At 36.4% G+C, this 15,627-nt stretch overlaps 2 protein-coding genes across 2 annotated transcripts in view; one reads left to right on the top strand and one right to left on the bottom strand.

Moving 5' to 3' along the window:
* LOC145213917 (uncharacterized) overlaps nucleotides 1-15,627 on the bottom strand; it is a 115,177-nt gene that overhangs the window by 28,659 nt on the left and 70,891 nt on the right. The window lies entirely within an intron of this gene.
* Nucleotides 1-15,627, top strand: part of LOC145215444 (uncharacterized) — a 37,861-nt gene that overhangs the window by 1,366 nt on the left and 20,868 nt on the right. The window contains exons 2-25 of the mRNA XM_080084145.1: nucleotides 682-888; nucleotides 1,876-2,067; nucleotides 2,154-2,396; nucleotides 2,764-2,853; nucleotides 2,916-3,038; nucleotides 3,114-3,285; nucleotides 3,366-3,472; nucleotides 3,906-3,911; nucleotides 4,211-4,413; nucleotides 4,750-4,834; nucleotides 5,802-5,956; nucleotides 6,097-6,259; nucleotides 6,333-6,446; nucleotides 6,507-6,683; nucleotides 6,837-6,969; nucleotides 7,167-7,236; nucleotides 12,550-12,717; nucleotides 13,053-13,278; nucleotides 13,443-13,539; nucleotides 13,777-13,905; nucleotides 14,151-14,401; nucleotides 14,762-14,870; nucleotides 15,017-15,114; nucleotides 15,200-15,348. Coding sequence (XP_079940271.1) covers nucleotides 682-888; nucleotides 1,876-2,067; nucleotides 2,154-2,396; nucleotides 2,764-2,853; nucleotides 2,916-3,038; nucleotides 3,114-3,285; nucleotides 3,366-3,472; nucleotides 3,906-3,911; nucleotides 4,211-4,413; nucleotides 4,750-4,834; nucleotides 5,802-5,956; nucleotides 6,097-6,259; nucleotides 6,333-6,446; nucleotides 6,507-6,683; nucleotides 6,837-6,969; nucleotides 7,167-7,236; nucleotides 12,550-12,717; nucleotides 13,053-13,278; nucleotides 13,443-13,539; nucleotides 13,777-13,905; nucleotides 14,151-14,401; nucleotides 14,762-14,870; nucleotides 15,017-15,114; nucleotides 15,200-15,348 — 3,467 coding nt within the window. The remainder of the gene's footprint in view (nucleotides 1-681; nucleotides 889-1,875; nucleotides 2,068-2,153; nucleotides 2,397-2,763; nucleotides 2,854-2,915; nucleotides 3,039-3,113; nucleotides 3,286-3,365; nucleotides 3,473-3,905; nucleotides 3,912-4,210; nucleotides 4,414-4,749; nucleotides 4,835-5,801; nucleotides 5,957-6,096; nucleotides 6,260-6,332; nucleotides 6,447-6,506; nucleotides 6,684-6,836; nucleotides 6,970-7,166; nucleotides 7,237-12,549; nucleotides 12,718-13,052; nucleotides 13,279-13,442; nucleotides 13,540-13,776; nucleotides 13,906-14,150; nucleotides 14,402-14,761; nucleotides 14,871-15,016; nucleotides 15,115-15,199; nucleotides 15,349-15,627) is intronic.

Below are 15,627 nucleotides of genomic sequence, written 5' to 3'. Positions count from 1 at the left end.
CAGCGCATTTATTTAAAAGCTAAATCGCTCCTGATTTTTAGTTTTGACGATATTTTGTGCCAAACCGTTACAAGCAATCAAACATATCCATGGTGGCCGCCACTGTGCTTTACAAACCATTCTTATTTACTGTTTTTTTGTAATTATATGACAATAATCATGCAAAAAGAGAAAACTTTTAAAGTTGGGTTAAGGCTAAAGTCGGTTAAGTTTTTCCTAAAGAATCTAAAAATAACCAGGATGTTTGTTTGCCATAAATCCGCATAAACGCGTGTATGGGGACCCATTCGTTTTTGCTTGCAAAAACAATCATATGTATAGATCAAATGATGTTTATAGTAAATTGGTAAATATCTAACAATGATTGTGCCCTATTTTTACTGTTACCAAATCGCATATGCATATGTGTAGGGACCCATTAGATTATGCTTGCAGAAACAATTATGTTATAAAGTACCAGTAAAAAGATAGGGACCCAATGAAATGTAGGCCCCAAATATATATATCCATTATAAATACTGGCAATATATAGGAAAACCACTATTCTAGTTTTTATTGTGGTTGCAGTTAAAATTCTTGCACTTCATGTTAAGTACCTTTCAATAATTTTTGATCAAAGTGTAGTTGTGGTTAATAAAACTTATCAAAGCTACCTATTAACCACATTTTATATATTTTTAGTGATATCTTGTCCCTCACCTCAGCTTCCAAATGGTCAAATTACATGTCCTACAAGTTCTTGTCCTGGAAGTTCATGTCCATATGCAACAAAATGCACGTTTTCATGTAATACTGGATATAGGCATTTAGGATCACAAAGTTCAACATGTTTAGCCCAGAGCACCTGGAAATATTCCACAACCGCAAATACACAACCCACATGTACCAGTAAGAAAACAATGTACACTTTTTACAACCTCAGTGTTTGTAAACTTAATTTACTGTTAAATTTTAATATTCTTATTTAAATTGGTGCAATTTATATGCATTAACCACTATAGCTCTGTGATCAGAATTTGAATTGCAAACAAAGTAACAAATGTTTCATGGGAGATACTCATTAAGAATAATGACAAACCGCGTCGATTCTTTAAAGCACTAAAGCAGAGATAACAAGCTTGTGCAGCAGACAAAGTGACACCAACACAATGATAAAACTTTAGTATACTGGTAATAAAGCAAATATCTATTTGGCATTACAATGTCTTTTTTGTGTTTTAATGTTCATGGTGTTATCATTCAAATCAATATGCCAGGTATCTGGGAAAACTCACTTTTGGTAGTCAGTCTCTGTCATAAATACATCAGCAAGGTAATGTTGTGGTTGTTTGTAAAAGCAAGGTTTGGTGTGCTTTTTCCGGCACTTACTATTTGACTTACCTGTCTCACCTATGTATTCTTTCTCCCACTCTTTACACCTTATAGCTTATATCTTGCCCCTTGTTACATTTTTATTCACCAGATGCTTTAGATTCGACTGCACCTCACATAGGGCGCTGACTATTTTAACTCCTACCATTATGCCAAAAAGTGGTCAGCATTCAACGGATTACGTCTGTTACCTTGGTACCAGAGTGATAAACACATATTCTTTCGACTGAATTTGTTTTATAAAGCCCTAGTCTGTTCTCTAACAATTCACTTGGTGTAGCTGTTTAATGCAGGATCTCATAACTTTTGCACTTCTGCACTAGCTTGTTTATTGCTGCTTGTGCGTTTAATAGGAAAGTTGTATTTTTTTGAAAAAAACTTCTTTATGACCGATATCATTGCTGATACAGTATGCCTGGCAGAAACAACTAAAGAACTAACTGCTTTTTGCCTTTACTTTATTAAATAACCAATCAACATCAATTATGCATACATTTGTTGCAGGGGTTCGCTGTTCCAAAGGTTCATTACAAAATGGTCAGATCTCATGTGATAATCAATGTCGTTCAACTTACTGCTATTATGGAAGAACATGTACTTATTCATGCAATACTGACTTTGAACTGACAGGATCATCAAGCTCAACATGTTCTGCTCAAGGAACCTGGAACTATGCCACTAAACCTACATGTGTATGTAAGTTAATGAAAAAATGTAGCAAAAATACTCAAATTATATATTTGTGATGCTTAAGATACTTTTTGACATGAAATAATTTTTAGATCAATGGAATAAAAAGTCAACCTGTGAGTATTTCATTGGAAAATCATTTAAATTCCCCTCAGAAGCTGAATCATTTTGCCAAAGTCATGGATCAACACTTTCAATATTGAAAACTAATGCTCAACTCCAATATGTTCAAACTTTATTAGCAACTGGCTTATACTATATTGGCTTTTCTAAAACAGCTGGATCTTGGAGTTGGGCAGACAATTCACAACTAGGCAGAAGTTTCACCCAAGCAGGTACTGAAAAAACATCTACTGCTGACCCTTTCTAAACTAAAAAATGAATTCAACTAAATTTGAAAAAAAAATGTTTTCAAAACTTATTATAACCATGTATTGAAACGGTTTATGTTCTTCTTGGTTTGTACATCCTGATTTTTGTGAACAATCTTACTGCCATACCTTATCAAATCAGCTGTTTTGGAACATTAGCAGCTGAAAAAATATAATGAACTTTTTGTATGATAAAATTGCCTATATTCACATGAACAATCACACATAACAATTGATTTTTTTACTTTCACATTGTTTGTATTCATGTTTGTAGCAAAATTGTATCTACTGTTTCTAAGAATTTGTCTTTTTGACTAATGTTTTGTTTCAGAAATGCCATCATATGATTGTGGTACAATATCCACAACAACCTTTGAACCTGTACCTTGTAATATTGCAAGAAAATTTGTTTGTGAAAGAGGTAACTTGCATAGTTTAAATAGTGTATCAGTTGTTTTAAACAATTTTTTGTACAAAATTTAGCTGTTCCTCGTTCATCACCATGCACTTTAAACTCCTGTCAACATGGTGGGACGTGCACCATTTTGGGTTGCAGCTACAAATGTTCTTGCTTAAGGCAATATGTTGGGTTACAATGTGAATCAAGTATGTGGGTTATGATGTGAATCAAGTTACTTGTAATTACAACAAACCACAATTTTATCTAATATTTTATCATAGAAATAATGGAGATTAACACAGCTGGTTCAACTTTGAGGATAGCAAGAGGTGAAACAGCAACATTAACAATCCACGTCATAAATCGATCAAACGGACGTATTGCGTGCAAAGTGAACAAAGGAACTTCAGTGAAAAAAAAATGGACTGTGTCTAGGACAACAAAAACAATCAAGTAGCATTTGTGTCATGTTCTTAATAACCAAAATAGTATTGTTTCACTGTTTAACTATTCATTTGTAATAAACATTGCAGTTATGAAACAGTCTTACAAAAGAGCACAGACTATAACATCTCATGTTCTATTGACACTTTTATTCCGCCGATTGTTGAAGCCAAGGCAGTTTCAGTATATGTAATAGGTTTGTTTTGTTATACATAACAATGCCTTGTGATGCAAGCAAGGATTGTTATTGGTTATAATTTTGTTGGTTCTTGCTAACATACAAAACACAGTTTTTAAACTAAAAAGACAGAATTATAATGATATACTATGCAATACAACAAAGCTAACAGAAAAAAATGTGTATAGTTTAGTCAATGATGTAAACAAAGCAAACATTATGTTGTATTTGCAACATAATGTTTAATTTGTTTACATATTTGATAATTTGATGGATTATAAGTAATTTGGTGTTTCTTGAATTGATTTAACATATAAATGATTAATAAACTAATTCTTGTCTCTTTACAAACAGTAGTCAATTCTTTTATTTGTAATGCTAATATACACACTAAATATACTAAATACTGATACTGTTACAAATACTGTAATAAAATAATGGCAAACAGCAGAAACTGGTGAAGTGAAATTAATGTCCTGTTTCATAAACAAATATTTCACTGACGCTAATTGTTTGCCGCTCTTTTTGAGTTTTTTGTGTATTTGTATCTACAATTTACCTATTTTGGTTACTTGTATAATTATGTTGCTGTTGTTAACCTTTCTGTTAGAGAAGCAGCTTTTTTTAGCAAATTCATATAGTGGTAAAAAAATGAAAAAGTCTCCAAAATGGGCCGTAAGTTGGATATGATTGGGAGCTACCATACCACAGCAGGTTATTGTAGTCTAATATTTATAATCTTGTTTTTGGAAACAGCTGGGGTCCGAGTTTCAAGGCAAAAAATGACAGTGTTATGGAATGAGACTTTGACGAATTGTTCAATAGCTTGCTATACTAGTGGAAACCCATTACCCCGAGCCATTTGGAGGCGTGGAAGTACTATAGTGTCATCTAGTGTCACTGGTGATGTTTATCAATCATATCCATTACTTGACAAGTCATGTTTGAACTTTATGAGGGTAAGACTAGCTCCACTTGTATTATACAAAAAGAGTATGATCTTAATAAAAAATCAAATTTGATTTACAGTTTTTACAGTTTTTAATTTAGCGTTTTGACCAAAAATGGTTCCGCAAAAAAGCAATAACTGCATGAGACTAATCTACATCAGCACAACATGGTTATATTTTTTGACCCGAGTAAAAATAAATAAAAAAGGTTGATGTTGCACTACAGCAGCTTAAAGTTGTGTTTACTTTTTTCAAGATTGCAATTTGTAATCTTGTCAAAGCAGCTCACATGGTTTGTCCTTGTGTTTTATTAATCACTGTCATGTCCTTATGTATTTTTTGCAGCCCTACTTTGCAAGTGGAGGAGAATATAAATGCACAGGAACAGTGAATGAAACTATTGCAACAAGTGTGAACATCGCAGTAAAAGGTATAAAAAAGATTTTCAGTATTTTTAGTAACATTTATGTGCTGCTGAAACGAACAGGTTCGAACAGGGTTTAGGTTATTCTGTTAATCATTTTGTTTTTGTACAGAGAAAACTGGTTATTCACATGAGGTTTTTTATGTGAAAATGTGTGCATAAGGTTTTTATGTGAAAATGTGTCTCAAACAGGGTTGCCCAACTTAAAATAGTGCCGTGCCAAGTTTGGTTTTAAAATATACTGGCATGCCATCAATCTTGTCTTAAACAATTTGGCCTGATCCAATTACTTGACCAATATGTAAAACCCTATTAAATGTTTAGAAAAAAAATGTTGTCAAATGTGAGTATACTTGTTCATTGTACCCCAGAAACCATTTATTTTGTGTATGTGACAAAAAATACAAATAGTTTGCAACAAAGCTTATGTTTTAATTTTATTAGTGGGTTGTGTTTTATTAGTGGGTAAATCAATTGCTGGACCTAAGGCCTAATGTTTACCTTCAAAATGTTTGCAAAAGCCCGTGTGCCATTTTCAAATGCTCTGCATGCCACATGTTGGACACCTTTGGTCTAAACAGCACATGTTGTTAAACACATGCTCGTTTGCAATGCCCAAACTGAAGTTGCTCTGACATGGAAGACACCCAACAAATATATATGATATACTTACCCTTTTTACTTGTTTAAATTTAAGGTTTTAATTTGAATCTGTTTTGTCTTTCTGCTTTTGTAGTTTTTGGCAACAAAACGATAAATCCATAATTTTACGATATCCGATTATCTTTGCTGTATTCGTAACAAATGACAGGCTATGGTTTGGGATTTTCGGTCCCTATGCTATTATGCAGTATGCGATTAAACAGATTTGTCCGCAAACAATTAACCTAATTAGCTTATGGGAGAATATGAATGTAATTTGGGAATAAAGTGTTCAATTTTGCCAAATGAACATAATGATGCTTTTTTAAAGGTGCACCAAGATCAGTTACTTGGAATATAAATACAAATGTGCCATCATCAGGCAATAGTGTCAAATTTCTGTGCCAATTTAATGGTATTCCAAAGCCATATATCTCATGGAAGTTTGCAAACGGGTCAGAATTGCCTAAAACAAGTCAATATGTGGTAAGTGTTTTCACACCAAAGTCAGGCTGTACTACTTTTTCATGGTTTTGCTTTTGTGTTACTGAGAGCCCAAGCATTTAAATTCACAAGCAAGTTCTGTGAAACATGTACATCATTAACCAGGTCAATTTGATTTAAAGATATCCACTGTTAATTCTTCACATGATTATGAAGCAAAAAGTGAACTACATGTTTATGGGACATTTTGCAAAGCTACTTCGATGCAGAAGTTTCAGTGCTTTGCCACAAACTCCTATACTCATGTACCTGTGCAAAGTGGAGTATACAACATATTGCGAATAGGTAAGTAAAACATACCTGTACACTAACTGTGTTAAACCCTGTGCCTAAGTTTAGTTTTTTGCATGTATTTCAGCTGCTACTTCTTCTTCTTGGCTGACTTGCAGTGAAGCTGTGTCATATTGTCAAAATCAAGGTTACAGTCTTCCAGTAGCAACAAACATGACAGATTTGAAGAGAATCTTTGTCAGTGAGTATGTTTTACTGTAAGTTGATTAAGTAGATATCGCATAACACATATATTTTTCAGATTCTGGCCTTGGCAACAGATTGTATTTTTGGATGTCATTAAGTTCCTTGCAGCATTTTTCACTGTGGCAATCTAATTCCCATCCTAAAAACTGTTTCAAAGTTTATGCATATTCAAAAAATTACATTAGTGCTTCATCCAGTTATGAAAATGATGTAGCAAGAGCAGTATGTGAATGTAAGTAGTAGTAGTAATTAAAAAATTTGAAATAATGATTGTAAAATATTTCAAAGACTGTTTATTTATAGACTGTGTATATGCTGTTTGTGTTGTTAATTTTTTAATATGCTTTGTTAAAAACTATTATAAACAAGTTAACTATGTTCACAGTACCACCTGCCCCTGTATCTAGTTTTAATGTGAGCAGTGATGAATGTGATGGTTCAATAATTCATGTTGAATGGTCTCTTATGCCTGGTGCAAGTTCATTAGCACACAAGGTTTACTACAACAGTAAATACAAGTCAGTGTTGTTGTTTTTCCTTGAACAATTCTATTGCCCGACTAAAACCAAGAAAATGTACATTGTAGTGTTTGTAACTAATAGTTTCAAAATTATGTGAAAAGAAAGTTTTACCAGTTTTTATTATCCAATCAAAAAGTATATAAATAATTTTTTTTAAATATAGAAAAAATTCAAAAACTTTTGTTGTTGTTTAGAGTTGTATCGCCAAGTCAAATAAAGACCACCATAGCAAGTTTAAACACCAGTCAAACGTATTATATATCAGTAAGTAATTATGTGACTGTAAACATGAAAGTTTATAGGTTATATGAAAAGTTCCAACCAATACATTTCTTAAAATTGAAAATGTAAAATAAATCAATTTTGCTGATAACTAGTAATTCTTTTCTTATTATTGAAATCTCCTTTCAAGTAAAACGACCGCGACGATTCAGAGTCATTAAAATCAGATGAAGAAAATTTAGTGTGAAAAACCACTAAATCTGTCGCTATATTTTATTTGTTTTATCAAAACAAATGCATTTTGCTATAAAAAGCATCATCAGTGTCTAAAAACAAAATAAAAAGCGGGATAAAAGCAAAAAATACAAAAAAATACACACACCCAGACCAACCGCAAAAAGCCTTTCCTCTGTCTTACAGGACTGCAAATGCAGACCGGCAGGTATGGCGCTGATTAAAACCACGAAAAAAGGCGAGGAAAAGATAAGGGCGCAAAACGAAAAAACAAACACGATTGTAACAACAAAGCGATTGCAGTCAACGAACCGCAGGAAGGACCATCGCTTGAACATTTATTGTGGCGCCCGTTAAAATTAGCCATTTGTTTTCACAAACGTCCAATTTTTCAATCCGAGGTTCCTCTACAAAAACCACATTATAACATTGTGCAATACCTAACTTTTTTTGGAAAAGTCGGAAATGTTTATTGTGGTAGTGCTGAAGAAGGGCCGCGCGGTCACCCCCTACACTTATGTCGGACGTCCGCCAAACAGCTCGATGTGAATTCCATCGGGTCGAAAACTTATTTTTTGTTTGGCCAACATATTGTTCTTAACACACCAAACACGTGGCAACATATATATATATATATATATATATTCCGTAGTTACGACACGAAAGTTGCTGACGTAAGTGAAACAGTCTTTGCTGTGACCGCAAGTCAGTCACCGGAAAAACCATTGATTTGGATTTGCCGTGGTGACCGCACAGGGCGCATTTGCCACAAGGATAAGATCCTGTTTTATGATCTGCTGTTTCATGCGCTAATATTTTGTAACGCATCAAGGCAGCGCCGATGGTGAAGGGTCGCTTGTAGACTACACATGCTGATGGCTTCAACTGCCTTTCCCGGTCGGTCAGTCGTAGAATGTTGGTGAAGGAAGTAGCCCAAACAATTCTTTTTTCGTTCCGGTGTCTGGAAGTTGGGGTGCAAAACGTTCCTCCCATTGGCCTGCTGCAGTAAGTATGGCGGAATACACTTTAAAAGGAAAACAGGAGCGCCGACATTTTGCGCACTAAACAGAACTATTTCGCCGATATATTGACGACATAGTTTGGCTGTCGTATGGAAAGACCCGCACGTTGGCTGTGGAACGCGCCTTAAGGGATAGGTTTGCACGAAATCACCTCGAAATAACCTTTCGCTGCATCTCCACTAACAAAGATGGCGCTCGGCTGGAGTTTCTTGATGTACTGCACATCATAGACAAAACCTCGCGGGGTGGTTTTTACACCACCAACTATGTAAAACCGACGGCTAAAATAAGATTATTTTTCGTCTCCGTCGACTTAATGAAATGCATGACCGATATAGGTCCAGCCTCTGCGACCTTGAGGCAAAATGTCGGCGCTCCTGTTTTCCTTTTAAAGTGTATTCCGCCATACTTACTGCAGCAGCCCAATGGGAGGAACGTTTCCCCCCCCCCCCCAACTTCCAGACACCGGAACGAAAAAATAATTGTTTGGGCTACTTCCTTCACCAACATTCTACGACTGACCGACCGGGAAAGGCAGTTGAAGCCATCAGCATGTGTAGTCTACAAGCGACCCTTCACCATCGGCGCTGCCTTGATGCGTTACAAAATATTAGCGCACGAAACAGCAGATCATAAAACAGGATCTTATCCTTGTGGCAAATGCGCCCTGTGCGGTCACCACGGCAAATCCAAATCAATGGTTTTTCCGGTGACTGACTTGCGGTCACAGCAAAGACTGTTTCACTTACGTCAGCAACTTTCGTGTCGTAACTACGGAATACAGACGAATCCGGTTAATCGCATACCGGTTAATCGCATAATCCGTTTAATTGCATCGCAATAAAAAATCCCAAACCGTCGCCCATCGTTTGTTAAGAAAATCGTCCGGTTAATCGCATAAACCGGATATTCGCATCGATTTTCAACGAAATATGCGATTAACCGGATTGATGATCTCTATGTGAAAGTCAAACATACCGAGTTTTTCGAATAAAAGACGACGATATGATAGTAAAATCCTCCGGAGGTAATGTACGCGAAAAAAACGTAGATGCATGTTTGCATTCTACACCAAATAACGTATCTAACGTCGAAAATGAAACGTCTCGACCATAAAATATTTTTGAAAAGTTATTGTGAGATTAAATCGGCGTTCAGTTTACCGCTGTGCGATAACTAGGAATCCTTATCTCAAAGCCGTGCACATTGTTCCTTTATTGTTGGCTTATCTAATCGCCAATAGTGATATAACAAGCGTTTAAAAGAGTTCAACACGTTAAAATTACGAAACTGGTGTTCCGGCAAAGACACTGATTGTAATTTCTTACTATGTGCAAACTGCACCAAATTCGAAGTATTAAACTGTATTGAAATTTGAAAAATGTTAAATGTAAAACAAATGGTTAAAACTGTTCTTCTGTTATTGTTCATGACCCGCAAAACACGTAATGGTCGTAAAAAATGTTAGCTCGCAAGTAATCCCACTATGTTGTTTAGATTCACGTAATTGGTAACGTGCCAATGATTGACATATTTTATGTCGTCTATTCGTGACCTTGCGCAACTTATCAGGTGGATCACAGATTAAAAAAGGCATTTATTCCTCTAGTCTAGTACTTGTTGCTGCTTTAAATTTTTGAAGCAACGGTCACACGTTGATCACGTGACAGTCACGCTAATCTTGCAGCTGCAGTTTTGCTGAGTAAGCTAGAAAGTAGCGCCACAATCTGAGTCTTTAAAGGTTTGGTAAATGAATTATTCTTTTTGTCAATTGAATAACGGGAAATAATAGAAACTGATACAGCTCGCCTTTGCACCCTTGCGCTGTAGAATGTGCCGAAGTTGGAAGTTTCGGTCGTGTACTTTCGGGTTTGGGCTTGCTTACAAATATGCACAGCGCTTTGCCGCTTAACACGTTGGTTTGAACTACAAAACGAAATATGTCAGAAACAATTTTACGTGTATATTAAGCGAGAGGCCTTTATAAGGGAAACTACCCAAAACAAGACTAAAACGTCATAAACTGTAGTCATAGGGAAGTTCCTAAATTTAAATGTTGGGTACCTTGGCTACGATGCGACGTAACATATCTTTTCAAATAAACCGGACTACAAGAGAAAGCACAAATCAAACGAACTGCGGCGTGTGCGCCAATTAAAGAGTGTGTGTGCGTTGCTTCTGTTTCTTCAACACACTTGGGCGATTGCACCATAGCCACGGCAGTTAGGAAGCATGGCGTCATGTATTGCGCTGCGAGTAGCACTTTTTTCAATTCGGCAACAAAAGAGAGAAAATACTGCTCCGTTGCCATAGTTGAGCGTCACTGCAACTTAGTTTTATCTGGGAAAGTGTAAATGAGCACTTTTGATAACCGCGTGGACTGTTTACACATAATCCGGTTAATCGCATCAAATGCCCTTGGCCAATCGATGATGCGATTAACCGGATTCGTCTGTATATGTTGCCACGTGTTTGGTGTGTGAAGCTGTTTGGCGGACGTCCGACATAAGTGTAGGGGGTGACCGCGCGGCCCTTCTTCAGCACTACCACAATAAACATTTCCGACTTTTCCAAAAAAAGTTAGGTATTGCACAATGTTATAATGTGGTTTTTGCAGAGGAACCTCGGACTGAAAAATTGGACGTTTGTGAAAACAAATGGCTAATTTTAACGGGCGCCACAATAAATGTTCAAGGGATGGTCCTTCCTGCGGTTCGTTGACTGCAATCGCTTTGTTGTTACAATCGTGTTTGTTTTTTCGTTTTGGGCACTTACCTTTTCCTCGCCTTTTTTCGTGGTTTTAATCAGCGCCATACCTGCCGGTCTGCATTTGCAGTCCTGTAAGACAGAGGAAAGGCTTTTTGCGGTTGGTCTGTGTGTGTGTGTTTTTTGTATTTTTTGCTTTTATCCCGCTTTTTATTTTGTTTTTAGACACTGATGATGCTTTTTATAGCGAAATGCATTTGTTTTGATAAAACAAATAAAATATAGCGACAGATTTAGTGGCTTTTCACACTGAATTTTCTTGCTGATAACTATTTAGTAATTTGCATAAACCAGTGGTTCTTAACCTTTTTATAACGGCCGAACCCCTTCGATATTCTTCAGCCTTTGGTCGAATCCCAAAGTTACATCCTAGATTTTTAACCTATTTTGTTTGGTGGGTGGTAATTGGTTTTTGTTCAAACGTAGTGGCAACAGATACTGTTTGTCATTTTGTTAAATTCTGACTTCATAATACAAGCAACTTGTTTCATGATTGCCTTAATTCCGGCAATTTTTAGTTTATACCAAAATGAAGCATTGTATTTTTAGCATCTGTACACAAACATGAAAAAGATGAAGTAATAAGTTTTTATAGCCAACAAAATTTCGTTGCTTTCTGCTTATGAACAACGGGAACAATGCTCTTTGTTACGTCAAAAAAAGAAAATAAAACCTTAGTGTAGGGGTGCACAACCATTTTGCTAGGACGGCCGCATCGCAGATTCTTATTTCATCAACGGCCGCCATTTACCTGCTTATTTTTGTTTTAAAATACTTGGTTTATATCATGTATTTACCATGTCATGGCGCCCAAAAAGCCCAGATTAATTTCTAGCTCGGTACACAGATTGAGCTGCACAGCGAGATCAGTCTTAAGTGTTTATGATGTCATAATCTATATTGTGATGCTTGTGGTACCTGTTTTGTTCGCATTGTTGGCACACAATAGGCGTACAAAAAGTCTGACACATATGGTTATTAGGCTGGTAGTACTCTTTTTAGTACCACAAAAACTGTCTAGAGCAGTTTAAAACACCCCTGCCTAAGTTTAACCTTCAGTGTTTTGAAATTGAGCAAATACAAATTGCGGTTTTTAGCGACTATAGACCCTAAAGTTTGACAAAAACGAGTATTTGTATTGTACTTCAAAAAGACGTCGAACCCCTGATTCGACGTTGCCGAACCGCTGGGGTTCGATCGAACCCCGGTTAAGAACCACTGGCATGAACATATTTTAGTGATCAATTTCTAATTTGGAGCACCACTTTTAATCATGCAAGTTCTTGTGTGTGATATATTAAACTTTTTGTGGTCATCCATTTCTGTTTGTTAGGTGATGCCAATGTATGAGGGATGTCAACTTGCTTGGCCACTACAGACCACCCCAATTACTTTGTCCAATATCTCATTGACTACTCTTCAAGTCACCATTTCGCTGATTGGATCTACATGCAATGTATATTGGAATGTTAGTGATACAATTCATGTTGGATCATATCAGGTACTGAATACTTGGATTGTGTTTATGTGGCGAAAATCCACAGCAGCAACATGAAAAGCCTGTAAAAGCAATAAAAGTCACTGATTTTTGCCAAATTGATAGCAACACTGCATGTTTGCAAAAAGCAATTATGTTGGTTTGTGAAATGGTAAATATAGTAAATTATTAAGTAGTATATTGATTATATAAAATATCTACAATGTTACAACCCTGAAAGAAAACGTCTAACATCACAAGCAATGAAGGCCACCGTTTGTGCCAAATTAATAGTACCACTACAGCCTTAAGAAATACCACAATGGAAAAATGACAAATATTAATTTTTAAAATTTCAGGTAACCTTTGATGCACAAATTCGAAACAGTCGTTCAAATGAACCTGCTCAACAACACACTATCGACAAAATTGATCGGAAATTAACATATTACATGATTAAAAATTTGACTGCCAACACAAATTATTCTGTTCGAGTCACTGCTCTCCCATTTACAAAGTGTTTCATCCAGTTACCTGTGGCCGTTTCCAACTTTGCTTCAGGAATATGCATCACTCCAACCCAAGGTTCTGTGTGACCAAAATTACTTCTTAACATTTCAGTCAAAGTTTTTGACTTATTTTTACAAGCAAGATAAACACACAATAAGTTGCCATTTGTTTAAATTTTGCGATATATATTCTGTTGCAAAGATAAGTTTTTACAGTAGGTTTTTTTATATTGTTTTCAGGACCTCCTCGGATTTCGTTACCCGCTGTACCAGGTACTTTTAAAAACGGTGCAAAGCTTCGATTACATGCAGTCAGTGAAAGAAATGGTTTGATCAGGTATATGTTTGAGAAGTTTTGAACGATTAGGAAGTTTGACAAAAACGCATGTTAGTCATTTGTTAAGTTGAACTTACATACATAACTCAGTCCGAAACATTCATGCAGACTAGCGATACAATGATTTTAATTTTGATTATTGTACGCCATGCCTACTGCTAATTCGATTTAACGCCTTCAAACTGCCTGGCGTATTATAGTTATGTACCATATAAAGCACAAAACTTTTTGTTTCAGTTGTTATCTACTGGTGGTGTTAAAGGTGACGAATAGTTTGGAAAATGTCGCACGTAACATCACTGATATCAAACAAGGAGGTGGTGTTGTTCGGGATGAAGAACATTACATTGCTGTTGCAAGGAGAAGGTAATGTTTATCCGTAGAAGAAAACGAAATCTTTTGACTTTTCGAATAAGACTTAGCTTGCTATGTCCATTGCATTGTCTTGTATCAATTTTCGATTTTGGACATACGGTAAACGCCATAAGCTTACTTGTCCATTATACATGACAGACACAAAAAGCTTAGCTAAAGCAAACTTAAACTTTACACAAGAAATAGCGGCTAAAAAGGTAATTTCGTATTAATTTTTGTACCAATTTTGCTTTCAGTTTCAGTGGAAGTGCCGAAATAACACTGGGAGACGGAACGTCTACGTGCTGTGACGCAAGCCAGGCCACAAGTGTTGGAAATTGCCAGAACCAAACCACCAGCCGCCAACGACGTAACGCTGGCAACGTCATCCGTGGACAAAACCGCCCGCTACAAAATGAAGCCAAGTACCAGTACTACGTCATGACTACAACCCCTAGTGATAGTGGCATTATATACACTACAAGCCCGATATCAGGACCTGTAACGAGTAAGCAGTTTTTGTCATAACAGTTGCTTAAAATGTACTGCTGTTATGGAATAAACTAGCCAATATGTAATTTATCAACTGAACGCAGATTTGTTACTTTGAATGTCACTGTGGTTTCAATAAGCGTTTTTTTTAATGTTTCTTATCAGCTGCCTGGTTAGCGAACTCTGAAACATGAATCACATTATTTTTGTTAAAATCTGTATATCTTCTTGGCATTAAGATGAAAAAAACTTTAAACATAAGCTACGAACTGCGCAAAGGCTTTTTCGAATAACTATCCAAAACCGCAAAACTGATTATTACTAAGAAACTTGGGCTGCAGTTCCTAAGATATTTGCATGGAATTTGATTTTATAGGTGTTGCTACGCAACCTCAAAGTCCCAGCGGCCCGGGCTTGTTCATCGCTCTTGCCGTTGTTGCTTTACTGGTGATGATCGTGGTTATCCTGATTGTTGTTTATCGAAGGTAAAAAGGTTTTCCTTTGTTAGATATAACTACCTTTAAAGTCAGTAGTACCTTATTTTTACTTGTGTCGAAACGCTCTCTAAATAAGTCTCTTCAAGGGATGAAAGTTGGTGACCCTTTTCCTGTAGAATACTTGTATATTTCAGGCCCATACGTCGCCGCCTGCGAAGAACCAAGTCAGGTGATGCAAGAAACGAAGACGCGATCTACGTGAACCAGATGCGACCAGTCCGTAACCACGAAGGTTTGTTGCAGAAGTTGCCAAGCGAAATGCCTCCTAAATAAGTGTCCAACCACTCACACCAGGCATCGTTTTCTTTTATTTTTAGATTCGTTTGAGGGTGTTAGTGACAATGAAGATGCGATGAACCAAGCTAGGGAGAAACTTAACAAATATTTTATCTCGGTCGATTCACTTGTTCAAACCTACAAGGATAAGCGAGCGAAAGAAGATCGACTGTTTGTCGACGAGTTTGAAGTGCGTTAGCTTTTCAAGTAAACCTAAATGCGTACTAAGTTACACAATAACTGGAAATTTAAATTTCCCATTTGCGCAAACCTCAGGCAAGTTGATCACGGACCAGTGGCGTAGGCAGCCAAAAATTTTGGGAGGGGCCAAATAATTTATTGTTCGATACCACTTTTTGCTAACGCTCGGCGTAAGGCGTGCTTTTACCAAACACGTGTCTTGCCAAACTGTGGTTTGACGGCACAGCCAAACGCTTTATTTACTGATTTATTCCATGTCTACATAAAT

This window comes from Phallusia mammillata, chromosome 2, assembly GCF_965637545.1.
Source record: "Phallusia mammillata chromosome 2, kaPhaMamm4.hap1.1, whole genome shotgun sequence".
Classification (NCBI taxonomy): Eukaryota; Metazoa; Chordata; class Ascidiacea; order Phlebobranchia; family Ascidiidae; genus Phallusia; species Phallusia mammillata.
This window is presented reverse-complemented; position numbering and strand designations above follow the sequence as displayed.